This window comes from Haliotis rufescens, unplaced genomic scaffold (assembly GCF_023055435.1).
Source record: "Haliotis rufescens isolate VD_foot unplaced genomic scaffold, xgHalRufe1.0.p SCAF_18, whole genome shotgun sequence".
Lineage (NCBI taxonomy): Eukaryota > Metazoa > Mollusca > Gastropoda > Lepetellida > Haliotidae > Haliotis > Haliotis rufescens.
The window spans coordinates 30,786,015-30,806,841 of record NW_025963868.1 but is presented as its reverse complement, the minus strand read 5'-3'; the positions used below and the strand labels follow the sequence as shown (position 1 = coordinate 30,806,841).

General features: G+C 41.4%; 1 protein-coding gene across 6 annotated transcripts in view; it reads right to left on the bottom strand.

Moving 5' to 3' along the window:
* Nucleotides 1-19,294, bottom strand: part of LOC124115505 (serine/threonine-protein phosphatase 2A 65 kDa regulatory subunit A alpha isoform-like) — a 34,064-nt gene extending 14,770 nt beyond the window's left edge. For 2 of the 6 annotated variants that reach the window (XM_046476521.2, XM_046476522.2), the window contains exons 1-6: nt 19,167-19,294; nt 16,298-16,388; nt 10,852-10,952; nt 6,929-7,070; nt 3,327-3,417; nt 2,398-2,545 (exon numbers count right to left, since the gene is read on the bottom strand). In XM_046476521.2, coding sequence (XP_046332477.1) covers nt 2,398-2,545; nt 3,327-3,417; nt 6,929-7,070; nt 10,852-10,952; nt 16,298-16,388; nt 19,167-19,247 — 654 coding nt within the window. In that variant the 5' untranslated portion in view covers nt 19,248-19,294. Of the gene's footprint in view, nt 1-2,397; nt 2,546-3,326; nt 3,418-6,928; nt 7,071-8,128; nt 9,664-10,851; nt 10,953-16,297; nt 16,389-19,166 lie in introns of those variants that run through there. The other 4 variants (XM_048398601.1, XM_048398599.1, XM_046476520.2 and 1 more) reach the window with 4 other exon arrangements.
* Nucleotides 19,295-20,827: the final 1,533 nt, after the last annotated feature.

The following is a 20,827-nucleotide window of genomic DNA, read 5'->3' as shown; positions in this document are numbered from 1 at the left end:
AATTTCTTAATTTCCATTTGATTTGTCACTAGTGTAAAATCTTCCCCAAAGATGATATACATGATAAAGAAAAACACAGTATACGGTATTTTCCTAACGTATTGTGGTGCGTATTTGGTATTTCACATCGTGGTATACCGGTATATCGATAACATCGTGCATCTCTAACAGTTTATTCAGGGGTGAACACTATCTGAGACAAAGGACAGCATTTATTGCCAAGACCTCGCCCAGTGTCAGGGTGCCAGGGCCTCAATGTCGCCTCCGCACCTACCAAGAGCGTGGATGGAGATGTCCGAGACCAGTGTAGCGGTGAAGCACACCTGCTACAGCCGTGGCACAACATCATCAAGCCGTGACAACACTGACCCCGTCCATTTGCAGCTCACAAACATTCACTTTCTCGTACATATTTACAATTTACACGATCAAAAGTTAACACTAGCCCACTAGCCCAGTGCTGGTTATAATTCCTACGGGCTAATACAAATTCCCAAATATCCTGTTTCAACATTACAAGGGCTTTTCATCTTCACCTGGACTAACAATGCTTTGAGTTTAGTTCTAACCCTGAACGTATGTGGTGAAACCTGACAGCCAGTCTGGTGACTAACATCACTGGACTAACAATGCTTTGAGTTTAGTTCTAACCCTGAACGTATGTGGTGAAACCTGACAGCCAGTCTGGTGACTAACATCACTGGACTAACAAAGCTTTGAGTTTAGTTCTAACCCTGAACGTATGTGGTGAAACCTGACAGCCAGTCTGGTGACTAACATCACTGGACTAACAAAGCTTTGAGTTTAGTTCTAACCCTGAACGTATGTGGTGAAACCTGACAGCCAGTCTGGTGACTAACATCACTGGACTAACAAAGCTTTGAGTTTAGTTCTAACCCTGAACGTATGTGGTGAAACCTGACAGCCAGTCTGGTGACTAACATCACTGGACTAACAAAGCTTTGAGTTTAGTTCTAACCCTGAACGTATGTGGTGAAACCTGACAGCCAGTCTGGTGACTAACATCACTGGACTAACAATGCTTTGAGTTTAGTTCTAACCCTGAAGGTATGTAGTGAAACCTGACAGCCAGTCTGGTAACTAACATTACTGGACTAACAATGCTTTGAGTTGAGTTCTAACCCTGAACGTATGTGGTGAAACCTGACAGCCAGTCTGGTGACTAACATCACTGGACTAACAATGCTTTGAGTTGAGTTCTAACCCTGAACGTATGTGGTGAAACCTGACATGACAGCCAGTCTGGTGACTAACATCACTGTGACAACAATGACAACACAAGCAGCCGTGAAGACAGTAGCGATTGAATTATAACACCTCTGTGACTGTGTCGGTATATATATCTTAGATGTTATGAGGACACGCTTCATCCCCTCTGCTTCCCTTTTGCCTTACACTGACCAACAAAGATGTAGTGAGTGAGTGAGTTTCATTTTACGCCGCTTTTAGCAATATTCCAGCAATATCACGGCAGGGGACACCAGAAATGGGCTTCACACATTGTACCCATGTCCGGAATCAAACCCGGGTCTTCGGCGTGACAAGTGAGTGAGTGAGTATGGTTTTACGCCGCTTTTAGCAATATTCCAGCAATATCACGGCGGGGGACACCAGAAATGGGCTTCACACATTGTACCCATGTCGGGAATCGAACCCGGGTATTCGGTGTGACGAGCGAACCTTTAACCACCAGGCTACCCGACCGCCCCTCAACAAACATGTACAAGACAGTATCCATGTTCCAGCAAATTCACTCTACACTGTCAACTTGGTGTAGTGATGACAAGTACGTCCTTCATACTGTACATGCACAGATACCAACTAAACCATAACTCCTCAGTAAGGGAGTGAGTGAGTTGGGTTTAACGCCGCTTTTAACAGTATTCCAGTTAGATCACGGCGTGTCAGCTTAATGTGGGAGGAAAGACTGAAATGATGCAGGTCTCAGACATTTACCACTTCGGTGAAACCCACGAGCACGGGTATGGTGCTGACAAACCAAGAAACATAATTGGGGCGAACCAGGATTCTAGGAAAGCCCGAAGTGATGCAGGTCTCAGACAATCCAGTGATTGACATCATGAGCATCGATCCATGCAATTGGGATGGATGACATGTATCAACCAAGTCAGCGAGCCTGACCACTCGATCCCGTTAGTCGCCTTTTACGACAAGCATAGTCGCCTTTTACGGCAAGTATTGGTTGCTGAAGACCTATTCTACCCCGGAATCCATCAGCATGAGAATCCCTGAATACTTCCTAACGTCAAAGACACTAAATGTAAAAGTGAGGTAAACTGCATATTGCTGTCAAAGCTGTACAAAGCCTAGGCGAGAAAAGAAAGAGAGAGAAGTTACCAAGTTGTCTCCCCTTACCTGCTCGTCCTGTGCTAGTGCGGTGAAGAGGGGGATGAGTTCAGACTTGAGGTACTCTGTCTCCACCACCTTGGCAAACTCCCCCAGCTTCCCCGCCGCAGCGCGACGCACCATGGGCGTGTCATCACCGCACAGGTTCCGGAAGTGCCTGTAGCACAACACACACAACCAACTGAAATACTGCAGCCCAGAGGATCACATTGTTCTCGAAAAAGTCTTTGTGTATTTTACAAAATTAATCACATTATTTATGTTTGTTTGTTTGTTGTTTAACGCTGCACTCAGCAATATTCCAGCTATATGACGGCAGTCTGTAAATAATCGAGTCTGGACCAGACAATCCAGTAATTAATATCATGAGCATCGATCCACGCAATTGGGATCAATGACATGCATCAACCAAGTCAGCGAGCCTGACCACCCGATCCCGTTAGTCGCCTTTTACGACAAGCTGGGTCACCTTTTACGGCAAGCATGGGTTGCTGAAGACTTATTCTACCCCGGAATCTTCACGGGTCACATTATTTATGACACAGTACTGAAAACAATGTTGTGCAAACATGTTAGGTGTTGACCATTGTTGAAATCGTTTTAAATATTCGGTCTCTCCCACCAAAGAGTAAAATGCTTGAATTTTAGCATTGCATTCAGTGCAACATTGTACAATTTAGCAAAACCAACATTTTTTTTCAAATTTACCACTCATCAGTGTTAGAAATTGAAACTAGTCCTATAGTTCTTGCCAAACTGCCCAGTAGTTAAAGTATCCTAAGGACCAGTAGAATTTTGCCATTTTTAAGGGTTTTGCTATATGTTATCATTATAAGGACTAGCGGAATAAATATGTTAATTTCTACCGCTGCTCATGGAAGCTTTATTTAAATCATAGATCAAATATATGTAGGTATATAGTACAAGAAGCAACTCACTGTCTGAGCTCGGACTTGACACTGTTGGACACACGGGGATAGCAGACAGAGAACAGCCCACAGGCCGACGTCCTGGACGTGAACCAGTCTCCTGCAAGGGAAGACAACTGAGGCTTCAGTAGTTGTTACATATTCATACTAGGGCTGCAACGAATACACTATGAGGCGAATACGATTCGTATCACAAATTTTGGGTAACGAATATGAATATTAATTCACGAATACAATAACAAGTCAGTAGTTGATGTATTATTTGTTATATTCAGTGAGTGAGTGAGTTGGGTTTAACGCCGCTTTTAACAGTATTCCAGTTATATCGCGGCGTGTCAGCTTAATGTGGGAGGAAAGCCCGAAGTGATGCAGGTCTCAGACGTTTACCACTTCGGTGAAACCCATGAGCACGGGTATGGTGCTGACAAACCTAGAAACATAATCGGGGTGAACCGGGATTCGAACCCACAATCATAGGTTTCTGGCATGCCCAAGGGACGCAACTCTGCACAGCGAATCGCGGCGCCTTAGACGACTGGGCCACCCGTGCCCCCGTTATATTCAGTGAAACATTAACATAATATTTTTTACATGGTTTGTTAATTATAAATATATTATACATTTATATACTGCACTTATCCAGGTACCAGTATCTGCTCAAATGTGACAATGACCAGTGACCACAATACTGTTAAATTAAATATTATAAGAGTGTTGTGTTTGAAGAAATCTATGCATTTAATATGTTCTTATGGATATTTTTAGGTACAGGGTATGTAAATGCACATACTTGCATATTCATAAATATTCGATTCTAATGGCAACAAATAACGAATTCAATTCATGAATGTATACGGTTCGATTCACCGAATACGCGAGCGAGTGAATTGTAACAGCCCTAATTCATACCCACTCACACTGCATGAAGTGTTCACAAGTAACAAAAGCTTATTTTCAGTGAAATTTGTGTGTGCCAGAATGATCTGTCTAATGACCACCTTCGTACATTCAATAAGCTTTATTTCCCTTGCCAGGTTCACAGCTACAGGGTCAGACATTAAAATAAGTGTACCAGTCAGAGACTAGTTGGTTGGTAGGTTGGTTTGTTGTTTAACGCCGCACTCAGCAATATTCCAGCTATATGACGGCAGTCTGTAAATAATCGAGTCTGGACCAGACAATCCAGTGATTAATATCATGAGCATCGATCCACGCAATTGGGATCGATGACATGCATCAACCAAGTCAGCGAGCCTGTCCCTCCGATCCCGTTAGTCGCCTCTTACGACAAGCATAGTCACCTTTTACGGCAAGCGCGGGTTGATGAAGACCTATTCTACCCCGGAATCTTTTATGGGTCGTCAGAGACTAGTAAAATTATGTAAAGGCCTGTGACAATTCTTTGTAAACTACTACTTTTACCATAACATGGCATCTGTAGCATATTGTTTCCACGGAGGAGGGAAAATACAAAGGAATTTTTAACCCAGGTGATCCTAGCTATTGGGCTCTCCAGGTGCAGTCTTGTAAAAAACCATAAAAGTTGGCTGGTAAGCCTGTATACACATAACGCTTGACAGGAAGTCACTAGCTTGTCACTTTGCTAGGGCTGTTACGATTAACCCGCGTATTCAGTGAATCGAACCGTATACATTCATGAATTGAGTTTGTTATTCGTGGCCACCAGAACTGAACATGTATGAATATGCAATCATGTGCCTTCACATACCATGTACCTAAAAATATCCATAAGAACATATTATAGGCATAGATTTCTTCAATCTCATTCAAATCAGATCTAAGTTCCCGCTGTCGCTAAACAAAGATTGGGTCACGTCAGAACGACCTTATGTGAACTTTGACCGACCACTGAAATGTCTAACAAAAAGTCGACATCAGCCAATTTGAAAGCAGCTTTCTCGAGCTTTACGGCACTCCTTTCGGCCTGGCGACCTCCATTTCAGACTAAACTTGAAAAATATGTTGACACAGTTCTCGATTAAAATTCTGAAAACTGAACAAACGAACATTCCAGAATGTCTAATATATGGTTGAGATTGTATGGCAGTGTTTCCCGTGTACTGTGCAACACCTCCCCCGTTCAAATGTTTATCCCACGGAAGCGAGAGATAGACGATAATTTTGACGGAATCAGTCATACAGGCCGTAATTGTCGTTCGGAATACACCGTGTTAACGTTTTCGAGGTTGCATGATCAGAAAACATATTACAACTGTCTCTTTCATGATCTGGTAAGCGACGCTTTGATTGGTCGGACGAAAGGTCATTCTGACGTGACCCATAATGGGATGTCCTCAGATCTTTGTTTAGTGATAACGAGAACTAAGATCTGATTTTAATGAGATTGAGATTTCTTCAAAGACAACACTCTTATAATATTTAATTTGACAGTATTGTGGTCACTGGTCATTGTCATATTTCAGCAGATACTAGTACGTGGATTAGTGCAGTCTATAAATTTATTATATATTAATAGTTAACAAACCATGGCAAATAATTTATGTTGTTATTGTTTCACTGAATATAATAAATAATACATCAGCTGCTGACTTGTTATTGTATTTGTGAATTAATATTCGAATTCGTTACCTTATATTCGTGATATGAATCGTCATCGCCTCATAGTGTGTATTCGTCGCAGCCCTACACTTTACAACTGATGCTGTTCGGACTGATTCATATGTTCTCATATATAATACTGATGGAAACAAATAAGGGAACAAGGAAACATACATACATAATGTCAGTACATTATAGGTGAGGTGAAATGGGGTTTAACGTCGCGTCGCGATTATTGCACTTATATAGCGACGTGCATGTATGTGTGCGTGGCTGCTTGTACTAGTCCGGACTGATGCTGATTTTGAGTGCCAGGACACTGAGATGCCATGCCGCAGTTTAACATGAACACCCCACTCAGACACAGTATACTGACTCCGAGCGGACCAGTCCTTGTTTTAGCCCCTTAATGCCGAGCGCCAGACAGGGTAACAACAAGTACCATCTTTTGACGTCTTTTGGTATGATGCGGCCGGGGATCGAACCCCAGACTTTCCACACTCCGGGCGGACGCTCTACCACTAGACAACGGAGGCGGTTTCAGTACATTTGAAATGGCACGCATACTTCAACAGAATCAAATGTTGAGATGTGTTTGTGTCCATTGTTTCCAAATCATATTAGGTAGACAGGGCTAAGAACCCATGACAGCATATTATTTCACTGTGTCTAAAACTAAGTGTTCCTTATTCATATCCATCAGTATATTGCAAACCTTGCTTGGTACAGTCTTTACTTTGCAACATAGTTTCTTGTTTAACGCTGCAGTCATCAATATTCCAGCTATACGAGGGTGGTCTGTAAATAATTATGGACCAGACAATCAAATGATTGACATCACCTGCATCGATCCACGCAACTGGGATATGGTGACATGCACCAACCAAGTCAGCGAGCCTGACCACCCGATCCCGTTAGTCACCTCAGACAATCCTAGTCACCTTTTACGGCAAGCATGGGTTGCTGAAGACCTATTCTACCCCGGATCTTCACGGGTACAATCTATACAATCTCAAAGAGGGCTGACTCACCAGCTGACAGCCTCTTCAGAAGGGGGACAAAGTGGTTCTCCAGGTCCGCGGGGGAGTGCTCGGCGGCGATCTGTCGCAGGGAGTCCACTGCCTTGTCTCTCACCACAGTCTCCTCCACAGTGGCCAGGCTCTCCAGAGGCGGCTGTGAGGGCAGACAACAAACATTAGCATCATCTACAACAGCTGCAGACATCAGAGCTCCAGATCAGAAATGCAGAAATACGCAGTAAAACATAATCCAAGCGTATCAGTGAGTGAGTGAGTGAGTTTGGTTTAACGCCGCTTTTAACAGTATTCCAGTTATATCGCGGCGTGTCAGCTTAATGTGGGAGGAAAGCCCGAAGTGATGCAGGTCTCAGACGTTTACCACTTCGGTGAAACCCACGAGCACGGGTATGGTGCTGACAAACCTAGAAACATATCGGGGCGAACCGGGATTCGAACCCACAATCATAAGGGACGCAACTCTGCACATCGAATCGCGGCGCCTTAGACGACTGGGCCACCCGTGCCCCCTCAAGCGTATCAAATACGCAACGAGTATTACAGATACACTTCAAAAATATAACTTGTGCGTAACATCAAAATATTGTGAAGTAACTCTGCGTATTTGATTCGCAAATCAGCAACTTATTTTGAAATTATAACCGGGCATTCCGTCAACCTTGCCAAACTTTTTTTTTACATATTTCACTTAAATACCCACATGTGTAAAAACTAGTGGGTAACAGAAATTTGAATACCCAGATAGAATTACTGATACCCAATGATTTTAAAATGCATGGGTAAAATACCCACAACACCAAAAGCTTATCTGGAGCTCTGAGACATCATAACTTATCTGAACCAAACAGCTAAACAGCGGCCATCATCATGTTCACAGAAAAGGCGTGTGCCAAGTTTAATGATTCCTGAATCAAAATTTTAGTGCAGCCACAAACCCTTTTTTGTGAATATTTTCCATCACATGATTGTGGCCTTTCACTCTTGCATGTCATGTGCCAAAAGAATTCCCCAGGACTATTTGTTGATGGAAGAATGATACCTAATGTCAATAATTTTCAGACTGCATATCAATATGTAAGTATTCTAGCCTATGCTTACTCATGGCATCATTTTCAAAACATCTTGAGTGTTATCTGTATAATCATAAGCACAGCTAACCCAATTAGAACTTGCATAAACTCGTCTACAACTCACATCTGGTAAATATTTTTTTTTGTCAACCGTCTGCTGTCGCTGCAGCTTGGAAGAAACTGAATTTTTGGAAGCCGACGTTTTCTGTTTGCCACTTCCTCTTTTATCGGACGAACGTACAGGCAGTGGGGGTGAATGAGGATGTGGCTTAATCTGACTGAGTAAAAGAGACAGGGAATGGGGGCGGGGCTTTGACCGTCGTGAAGAAGATCTAGGGTCACTGTCCTTTAGTGGCAAGGACGGTTTCTGTTCTGTGGGCAGTAGACCATCATCCATGGATTTCTGTTTGGTCAGCTTGGACTTGAACTCAAACTTGGGTACTTCAGGCAGGGTTGGGACGGGTGTTGTCGCCCCAGCGGCCTTGTTGAAGTAGTTGTCTTGCACCATGTAGAAGGCCCCGGGGCAGGCTGGTAGAGTGTACACAGGGACGCACCAGGCGTGGCGGGAAGGGGGCGGGGTCCCGGGGGCAAACTCTGGGGAGGGGCTCGACGGGATCGGGGTCCCTGGGGCAAACACGGGGGAGTGGCGGAACGGGGGCGGGGTCCCAGGGGCAAACACTGGGGAGGAGCTGGATGGGGGAGGGGCACTTGGAGCAAAAAAGGGGGAGTGGTGGAACGGGGGCGGAGTCCCTGGGGCAAACACTGGGGAGGGGCTGGACATAGTTGCTGCTGCAGGTCAAGCAAAGGGGGGCAATGTATCGACCCAAGAGGGACCAACTTAAGCAGGACAGCGGGTCTAAACACCAATGGATCAGAAAATCTGTTGTGGTGACAGAAGAAAATGTAGTCTGTTTAACAAACACAAGAAAACACTTGAAAGTTTTTTGTTGTCACAAGAGGAACATGTTGAAGTCTGCTTGGGTCAGACGTGGAAAATGTGCTGGAGTAGAGAAAACTTTAAGTCACTGTGGTGATGATCCAGCAGAGATCAGGCAGACTATAGCAGACAGCTGCCATCATTACTCCAACTTGTGCATAGTCAAGACAACACCAGAGCTACACAGATTCAGTATCAATGGATCACAGTTCCTGTGTAAACCACGTCCACTCAACACCAAGGGTGGTTCTCTTCCCAGGAACAACTACAGTGTACAACCAAGGCAACACCAGAACTACACAGATTCAGTATCAATGGATCACAGTGAGTTCCTGTGTAAACCACGTCCACTCAACACCAAGGGCTATTCTCTTCCTTCCTTGTCCCAGTGCAGTGTACAACCAAGGCAACACCAGAACTACACCGATTCAGTATCAATGGATCACAGTGAGTTCCTGTGTAAACCACGTCCACTCAACACCAAGGGCTATTCTCTTCCTTCCTTGTTCCAGAACTACACCAATTCAGTATCAATGGACCACAGTTCCTGTGTAAACCACGTCCACTCAACACCAAGGGCTATTCTCTTCCTTCCTTGTCCCAGAACTACACCAATTCAGTATCAATGGACCACAGTTCCTGTGTAAACCACGTCCACTCAACACCAAGGGCTATTCTCTTCCTTCCTTGTCCCAGAACTACACCAATTCAGTATCAATGGACCACAGTTGGTTCCTGTGTAAACCACGTCCACTCAACACCAAGGGCTATTCTCTTCCTTCCTTGTCCCAGAACTACACTGATTCAGTATCAGTGGACCACAGTTCCTGTGTAAACCACATCCACTCAACACCAAGGGCTATTCTCTTCCCAGGAGCAACTGCAGTGTACAACCAAGGCAACACCAGAACTACTCCAATTCAGTATCAATGGATCACAGTGAGTTCCTGTGTAAACCACGTCCACACAATACCACTGGGCTGTTCTCTTCCCAGGAGCAACTGCAGTGTACAACCAAGGCAACACCAGAACTACTCCAATTCAGTATCAATGGATCACAGTGAGTTCCTGTGTAAACCACGTCCACACAATACCACTGGGCTGTTCTCTTCCAAGGAGCAACTACAGTGTACAACCCCCAAGACAGTAGTTTCCAGTGATGTCATCTGGCTAATCCAGCACCGGGACCTCACCCTGTCAAGCAGCTTGGCCTGCACGGTCAATCAGTCAGCTAAGTTCGGACAGATCAATATCTGCACTTCACGGCCATCTTCAGATTAGATGCTTATACAAACACTGCCTCATCAGTGTCACAAAGAAGGGATTCTGACCACTTCATTGCCGATACTTAAATACTGTGATCCAAAATGACCTAAAAATACTTTTCAAACTTAGAAGAAAAATCCCATAAAAAATCCTGAAAATATCATTTGATATCGGCAGCTTGACCAATTTTGATCTCAGATGAATGATATATAGCAAATTTAAATTGATATGAATGATCTTAAGGCAACATTGGGAATTGAGTCAAGCAACCACAATTGCCTTGGAGTGAGTGAGTTCGGTTTAACGCTGCTTTTAACAGTATTCCAGTTATGTCGCAGCGTGTCAGCTTAACATGGGAGGAAAGCCCGAAATGATGCAGGTCTCAGACGTTTACCACTTTGGTGAAACCCACCAGCACGGGTATGGTGCTGACAAACCTAGAAACAATTGGGGTGAACCGGGATTCGAACCCACAATCATTTTCTGGCATGCCCAAGGGACGCAACTCAGCACATCGAATCGCTGCGCCTTAGACGACCGGGTCTCCCGTGCCCCCCAATTGCCTTGGATCTACTGGCTTGCAACACTATGGCACTAAATGAATGATACAAATCTTGGCAGGGTTGTTTTCAGAGTGAACTTACCAGTAGACAATGGACACACTCCGGGCCACCGACAAGCGGTGTGAACTGTCCTAGCTGCTCCGCCAGCGCCAATAAGACCTCGTCTTCATCATATATCGTGTCTGAAACAGAAGTTGAAGTTCAACCAACTGGCACAATGCCCCTAGCCACCACGCTCTATAGGTAAAAATGAGCAAATCTGTGACAAAAACTGTTGAGTCTACATGAAGGAGCCTGTCAGTAGATCTTAATCGTTAATGTTGACAAATGGACTTGTATTAGCAAAACTTACTCATCTGGAAGAAATTTTCCTAGACTCTGGCTTCAGACTAGTGGCTAAATTCTCAAGACTTTATTCAGGCAGTGTCACAAATTCAGCATGTTTGTTGTTTGTTTGTTGTTTAACGCCGCCCTCAGCAATATTCTAGCTATATGACGGCGGTCTGTAAATAATCAAGTCTGGACCCATCTTCCTGAGGCAAGTTAACTGACTATAAAAGTTACGCGTTACACGCTTGGGGACAGCACACATACACGATACAAATTAAAAATCACCTGAAACAACATTTCAAGCAAAATTATTTTCAAAAAACTGTCTTACATTGGTGCAAAAATACCCAACCAAAGTAAATAGTTACTAAATACTTGGGCTGTTACAATTCACTCGCGTATTCGCTGAATCGAACCGTAACCATTCAGGAATTGAATTTGTTATACATGGCAACTAGAATCGAATATTTATGAATATGCTATCATGTATATTTACATACCCTGTACCTAAAACATATTATATGCAGATTTCTTTCAATGACAACACTGTAATAATATTTAATTTGATAGTATTGTTTTCACTGGTCATTGTCGCATTTGAGCAGATACTAGTACCTGGATACGTGCAGTATATAAATGTATAATTTATCAATAATTAACAAACCATGGCAAATAAATTATGATGTTATTGTTTCACTGAATATAATAAATAATACATAAACTGCTGACTTGTTATTGTAATTGTGAATTAATATTCGTATTCGTTACCCTATATTCGTGATATTCGCCTCATAGTGTATTTGTTGCAGCCCTACTAAATACCCAAAGAAACTGTCAATACCCAATGTGAATGACAACGTAAATACTCAAATTACAAGGACTAAAGAAATTATTTGGAGCCCTGATCCCTGATAATGTCCTCCCAGATTTCATGACAAAAAGCTTTAGTGTAATCACACAGACACGAGAATGCAACAATTCCACTCAAGGACTCCCGACAATTAGCCAGGAATCAATAGCAGCTTACAGTCTTATCAGTACCGAACTGTTGCCCTCTGCATGCAATAACACACAGTTTCAAGTGAGTTCAATTTCTAGGACGTTGACAGATGGGTCATACAAAACGTCCTGAAAAATCTGGTAATGGTGAAACAGCCTGTCCTGAAAGTTTGTAAACTCATGAAAATATCTTTGTGCCATCTGTGTTAAAATCCTGTAAAAGCAGGGTTAGAAACTAACAGTTTTTGTCCACTAGTCCTTATAATGATAACATATAGCAAAACCCTAAAAATGGGCCAATTTCTACTAGTCCTTAGGATACCTTTACTATTGGGCAGTTTGGTAAGGACAATAGAACTAGTGCCAATTTCTAACGCTGAAAAGGGCAGAAAAATATAAGCTTCAAGAGGCCAGAATTACAGAATAAATTGTATCTGTTGTGTCCGATGAAGTGTGAGTGAGTGAGTATGGTTTTACACCGCTTTTAGCAATATTCCAGCAACATCACGGCAGGGGACACCAGAAATGGGCATCACAGATTGTACCCATGTCGGGAATCTAACCCGGGTCTTCAGCGTGACGAGCGAACGCTTTAACCACTAGGCTACCCGACCGCCCCGTATAAAGGCCTTAGAGATGGAGTCTCATATCTGAATTTGTTTTTGATATCAAACAAAAGGCTGTTGTTATCTACTTGGCAGTGAGATTGTCAAATCTGTCAGTGGATCAAAACCATTATCTCTGCCCAGTGTCGAGAAACTGACATCATATATCACCACTGGTCTCAATTCAAGGCCACTTGTCAGTGTTCCCGCTGGCCTTTGAAACTGCAAGTCCTTGTGGACTGGCAACTCTAAAAATTACCAGCCCCCCTATTTTTTGCCAGTCCCAACTTTCAACAAATAAAAAAATGTATGAAAATTATTTGGTTTTAATTCTTCCAATATCATGTTCAGTGCAGAGATGTCATCTCTGAAGTAACTAAGTTAGATCTTTACATCATTCACACAAACTTCAGTCACAATTTTGTCTCTTTTTTTAAAAAATATTTCGAGACGAAGTCGCTACAAATGGATATTTAACCTAGAAATAGACAAGGGGAAACCCTGATGGCAACAAACAAGCTGATTTTGTACGAAAAATGTACTTATATGAATATCACCAATGTTTTGTTCAACAACAAAGATTCATAAGGTACTTTATTTGCCGGTCCACAGGGACTGGCAGTCACATGAATTACCGGTCCATGCCTAATTTTACCGGTAAAAACCTGGTAAGCACCGGTAAACAGGAACATTGACTTGTCATGACTCACGGTCATGACTCATGGTCAGAGTCACTAAAGAAGCCCTACAACACCATGGCTCTAAAATTAGTCCGACTGTTGGTTATACTATAGGGGAGGTGAGGTGAAATGATTGATAGATAGATAGATAGTGCTTTTTCACTTGAACTCGTCTGTTATTTATCAAAAGCAAGAGATGCAAAACGAGTGAGTAAGTTGAGTTGGGGTTAACGCCGCAGTATTCCAGTTATATCACTGTGTGTCAGCTTAATGTGGGAGGAAAGCCTGATGCTTTTACGGCAAGCATGGGTTGCTGAAGACCTATTCTACACTGGAATCTTCACGGGTCGACAAATCTATAGAATCAAGCACGAATAGCTGTGGTAAAACGTCTGTTAAAACCCAAGTTTTGTCTGCTAGTGATGATGTGTGCGAGGACAAAAAATATAATGAAAACGGTCGACTAGGTCAGTGCAACATCTATATCGTTAAGTTTGAAAGATTTCGATTGGCTTTGATTTAACAGAGGAAAGAACAATGTGACTCGTTGTTTGAGCTGCAAATCCAGAATTTGCTGGAACAACAGATTTTGTAAAGGGTTGTTGTGATTTTATACGAGAAACTATTGTCACACATTCAAAATGCCAGGCACAGACCAAACCATGCAATTAAAATTTAATTGCAACCATGCAATTAAAATTTAATTGCAGACTCTCTCAGCATAGTGTAAAGTACCCATCCTACATGTGAGTTAAATGTCCATAATCTTTATATTGTGTTATATTAAAATACTATAATACAGTATTTTTGAAATTCTTTTAACAAGGAAATTAAATGTATATGAAATAATGTAGGCATGTCTTATAACTTAAATCTTCATAAAAAAAAGATAAATTAAGCTAAACAACCACAAGTAATGACTTACATATATTCTTCACTACAGTATTAGTACAGGTAACAGTAAACCTACTGACACTACAGTATTAGTACAGGTAACAACAAACCTACTGACACTACAGTATTAGCACAGGTAACAGTAAACCTACTGACACTACAGTTTTAGCACAGGTTAGATAAACAAACTAACACTACAGTATTAGCACAGGTTAGATAAACAAACTAACACTACAGTATTAGCACAGGTAACAGTAAACCTACTGACACTACAGTATTAGCACAGGTAACAGAAAACCTACTGACACTACAGTATTAGCACAGGTAACAGTAAACCTACTGACACTACAGCAGTAGCACAGGTAACAGTAAACCTACTGACACTACAGTATTAGTACAGGTAACAGTAAACCTACTGACACTACAGTATTAGTACAGGTAACAGTAAACCTACTGACACTACAGTATTAGCACAGGTAACAGTAAACCTACTGACACTACAGTATTAGCACAGGTAACAGTAAACCTACTGACACTACAGTATTAGCACAGGTTAGATAAACAAACTAACACTACAGTATTAGCACAGGTAACAGTAAACCTACTGACACTACAGTATTAGCACAGGTAACAGTAAACCTACTGACACTACAGCAGTAGCACAGGTAACAGTAAACCTACTGACACTACAGTATTAGCACAGGTAACAGTAAACCTACTGACACTACAGCAGTAGCACAGGTAACAGTAAACCTACTGACACTACAGTATTAGTACAGGTAACAGTAAACCTACTGACACTACAGTATTAGCACAGGTAACAGTAAACCTACTGACACTACAGTATTAGTACAGGTAACAGTAAACCTACTGACACTACAGTATTAGCACAGGTAACAGTAAACCTACTGACACTACAGTATTAGTACAGGTAACAGTAAACCTACTGACACTACAGTATTAGCACAGGTAACAGTAAACCTACTGACACTACAGCAGTAGCACAGGTAACAGTAAACCTACTGACACTACAGTATTAGCACAGGTAACAGTAAACCTACTGACACTACAGTATTAGTACAGGTAACAGTAAACCTACTGACACTACAGTATTAGTACAGGTAACAGTAAACCTACTGACACTACAGTATTAGCACAGGTAACAGTAAACCTACTGACACTACAGTATTAGCACAGGTAACAGTAAACCTACTGACACTACAGTATTAGCACAGGTAACAGTAAACCTACTGACACTACAGTAATAGTACAGGTAACAGTAAACCTACTGACACTACAGTATTAGCACAGGTAACAGTAAACCTACTGACACTACAGTAATAGTACAGGTAACAGTAAACCTACTGACACTACAGTATTAGCACAGGTAACAGTAAACCTACTGACACTACAGTATTAGTACAGGTAACAGTAAACCTACTGACACTACAGTATTAACACAGGTAACGGTAAACCTACTGACACTACAGTATTAGCACAGGTAACAGTAAACCTACTGACACTACAGTATTAGCACAGGTAACAGTAAACCTACTGACACTACAGTAATAGTACAGGTAACAGTAAACCTACTGACACTACAGTATTAGCACAGGTAACAGTAAACCTACTGACACTACAGTAATAGTACAGGTAACAGTAAACCTACTGACACTACAGTATTAGTACAGGTAACAGTAAACCTACTGACACTACAGTATTAGCACAGGTAACAGTAAACCTACTGACACTACAGTATTAGCACAGGTAACAGTAAACCTACTGACACTACAGTAATAGTACAGGTAACAGTAAACCTACTGACACTACAGTATTAGCACAGGTAACAGTAAACCTACTGACACTACAGTAATAGTACAGGTAACAGTAAACCTACTGACACTACAGTATTAGTACAGGTAACAGTAAACCTACTGACACTACAGTATTAGCACAGGTAACGGTAAACCTACTGACACTACAGTATTAGTACAGGTAACAGTAAACCTTGCAAGTCACCTGTGAGGAAGGGAATGAGCTCGCTTCTCGTCCGCTCCACGCCCAGGGCCAGTGCTATCGTCGACAGCTTCTTGATACTGTTCAGTCTCAGCTGGAACAAAAAGGAGAAAACAAGAGTTACTTTATCAGTCAGGATAAGATGATTGGTTGGTTGGTTTGTTGTTGTTGAACGCCGCACTCAGCAATATTCCAGCTACATGACAGCAATCTGAAATCCATTGATTGACATAATCAGCAACGATCCACGCAATTGGGATACGATGACATGCTTCAACCAAGTCAGCGAACCTGACCACCCGATCCTGAAAGTCGCCTCTTACAACAAGCATAGTCGCCCTTTACGGCAAACATGGGTTGCTGAAGACCTATTATACCCTGGATGTTCACGGGTTTTTCTTGGCTTTAGGATTTTCCCTTGCAGTATATAATAGCTGCCGGATACCTATTATCTTCCGACATACTAGCAGACTAGTGCCAGCCTACATCCCTGTGACAGTTATGACAAGGATCTCCTGCCTTGCAAGCTTAATTTCCAACATTAGAAGTGAATTCCGATTGGTTTCAGTCAACCAGTGGTACCCAAGGTAACTTCACCTACTTCTTAGTGAAACTAATTTACTAAATTCGTACTTTTACAAGATTGAAGAGGATATTAATCTTAACAATATCCGTCCAAATTGATGGAATGTAGCTTGACTGCAATTCAACCAGATCAAACAGAATTATCAGGCCTCAAAGTTGCGACTAAAACAGTTGCCAATTTGACCTGAATTTCAATTTGTCTACTGTCTAAAATTCAGAGGTAGCCAAATGACTTCCTTGAAAAATATCTAGTGGCAACTAAATTCTATTGCTTCACACTTGAAGACACAAAAATAAATAATACTAATAGCTGATTGTGGAAAACATGTCTGCTAATAATTGTACTTGCGTATAATACTTCTTAAAGTCATCTTCCCAAGGCAAGGGAGTTAACTGACTAAAAAAGTCCAGTTTCCACCCTTGCTGAACTAGGCTGGTATTATGGAGTTACATTTTGGCTGGACTAACGAGTCTGGGCATAGTCCAATAAAAATCGTGCATCGAAATGAAAATCCAGTTCGTAAACTGTCGTGCAGATTTCGGTCGATTGCAGGATTTGCAAAGCATGTGCACCGCCAACTCGTTGTCAACAGATATTTTCCAAGTCTTTTCATGTTTTTAATCAAGGTGCTCACGCATTGCGCGATGTAAGACCCGTTTTATCACAAACATAGACCTTGATTATCGATCAGATCATCTTGACTGGGCGCCACTGTTTTGTTTCAAGCAAATGCAATTGATAGGAGAGGTGGAATCTGATTGGTCTAAAGGAGAGGCTCAGAAGGGACATAACTCGTAATAGCCACTGGTGGCGCTATGATAGAGCCCAGGAATTCCAGCCTAGTTCGGCAAGGGTGGAAACTGGACTTTAAAAGTTAACAGTTAACTCTCTTGCCTCGGGAAGATGCTTAAAGTCGACAATGAACAGAAATGCATTAATATTAATATAATTAGTATTTTATTTCAGTTGACAATGCTCATTGGATAAGCAAGGATATACCTTAATAATCTAGTAACATAAACTGCATCATTGTTTGAGTCACAAATAACAAAACTCAAGTAGTTTCCACTAATATACAATTTCAAGACTAGTGCTATGACTTGAACATATTATATCTAGTTATTTGATAAACGATAATTTCAAATGCTTGTGGCTACCTACAATATTGGCTTGACTTCTTGATTTTACTACTGGCTACCGGGAAAAAAATGCCATATGGCCATACTTTGTAAAAATATAAACTTTGAGGCATGATTATCCATATTTCAACAGTCCAGGCTATGTTAATGCAGGATTTTTACTTCTTGCCAGCACATACAATATGTATTCATTGAAAATTTATTCTCAAATATATAAATGTTTGTCAGCTCCTGATGCCAGCTGTCTGTGATCGAGCTGTGAATGGCTAACAAACTGTCCAGTGCATGTCATCTTTGCTAAGCCCTACCAGTTATATCTGGTGCTTGAGATATACAGCACAGGGATTACTTAGTCATGAGTCTTTACTGCACGATCTTCAGAAGCATGGTTTTGATAAATATAGAGGTAACTTGACGTTCACAATCCTTATGTAGGAATTTGTAGACTTTGACAAATAGACACCAAGAAACTGCCTGCCATGAGAATTACCCAAGCATTCGGTACATATTAAACATTGGGATAAGACATGAACCACTTGAATATCATACTGATATAAATTTTCAGAGCACACTCAAGTTACTGTACTCATATGTTTATCATAGTTTATCAAGGAAAATGAGAGAGAAGACATAGCTGAATTCATAATCACGATTATGAATTCTGACCTCTCACCAACATAATACACAAGCCTTGAGCATTGTCAAAATGTCGTTCTTCATATTGTATGTAGGTATGTACAGACTTGCAACTTTAGAATGTTAACCATTTCTTAAACGTATAGTACTGTTACTCATAGAAATAGTAAGCTACCGGTTGTCACGTGAAGAAGGTGTCAGAAATTGAAATGTTCGATTTACTGAGCAAATACACATTAAATATCAGATTGATCAGGAAATAAATATTCCTCAGTATTCATTACGATTATAATAAGCATAAGGATATACAACTGACGTCCAAAGCGCAATGCGTTAACGATAAAACCTCCAGTTGGACAAGATCGTGTTGTCAAAACACACCGAGATAAAATGTCGGCACGCGATTCTGTCAGCGGAATGCCGATACAAAAATAGGGAATCATTCCGCGCCGCGAGTGCTTAGGCGCCACATACTTTATCTACAGACGTTAAATACAACGTTTCTGTATACCTGAACATCTTCATTTCTTAATTCATCGATTAAAACTGCAATTGGATAGAGAGAATCATCTCCAGACTCACTCGCCGCCATGTTGGATTTTGAATATGTGAGATTTCCGCATTAACATAAAGGACAAATTCTATAGTTTGGAGATATATCAAATAATATCCCCATTACATATCAATGTGACAAACAATATGAGAAACACCATCATATGAATAATTTATATGTGAAACGTATTGACCAATTTTTGTCTTGATCGAGGCTATTTAGATGACGTAATGCATCCCGATTGATTCCGGAAATACACGAACACTACCGACGGTAGAAGTTATCGCCACATACATTACTCATGAGCATAATATACTTTATTTAGCCCGTGGATCGGTTATCAGCTTTCAACCTTATGTGTCATATTCACCTTTCGACTTTTGTATTTCTGTCATGGTGATTCAGATATGCGTTTGATTTGCGATAAACTATATGTAGTACTCATTTTAAATATTCTTTTTTTTAGGAGAAGTCTAAAATTACTAATTCACGTTTCGTGTAATTAATAATTAGGGCACTATTTAGTAGTGCTGGGACGAGTCCATATTTACTACCCGGGTACCCACCCCCTGTTACCCGACCCGACCCTACCCGGGTACCCGCTGTAGGTCTTAAGAGATAGGTACAAAATGTCTGATTGGGCATAGTTTGACCGTACTCCTGGCAAAATGTATTATGATACACATATAAAACGATCTGGTCATGCATACACGGAAATTGACTGAAGTTTTATCTTTATTCAAACATAAAAGTCAGAAGGAATGGGTGCATAGTCAGTAAGAAATGCGAACACCAGTGACTTTAGTGTAACCATATATACAGTCGTAGATCATTTTTGTCATTAAACATTATATCACGTGACTAACCACGGGTCCGGGTAGTCCTGTGGGTACCCGGGTCCTACTCAGTATCCACCCGACCAGAGCTACCCGTACCAGCCCTACTATTTGGCATATCAAATGTCTGCTAAATTTTGGTTATTTATAATGAATCTAATATTTATTCACAGACATAATTGATAATTGCACGTAGATATATATATAAAAACACAGAATGCAGAGTGTCTTTCGATATTAAATATTACTTCTTTGATAGGCATTTAGAAGTTGGAGTACTAAGATAAGATAAGAATTATCTTATCTTAATTGTAAAGAAGAAGTCGTTCATCCATAAATTCTTATCCTTACTCGTCAGGCCGAAGACCCGGGTTCGATTCCCGACATGGGTACAATGTGTGAAGCCCATATCTGGTGTCCCCCGCCGTGATATTGCTGGAATATTGCTAAAAGCGGCGTAAAACAATACTCACTCACTCCCTCTTATCCTTACTTATCAAATATAACTGTTTGATTGGCATTCGAGGAGTTGGTGAGTAAGTGAGTTGTTGGATAAGAACTTCTTGTTTATTGAATATTGCGACGTTTCCATGTAGATTCTTACACCGTTATTAAGCTGGCGTGAGTGTGTGTGGTTTTACGCCGCTTTTAGCAATATTCCAGCAATATCACGGCGAGGGACACCAGAAATGGGCTTGCTTGAATATAGCGACGTTTCCATGTAGATTCTTACACCGTTATTTAACTGGAGTGAGTGAGTGTGGTTTTACGCCGCTTTTAGCA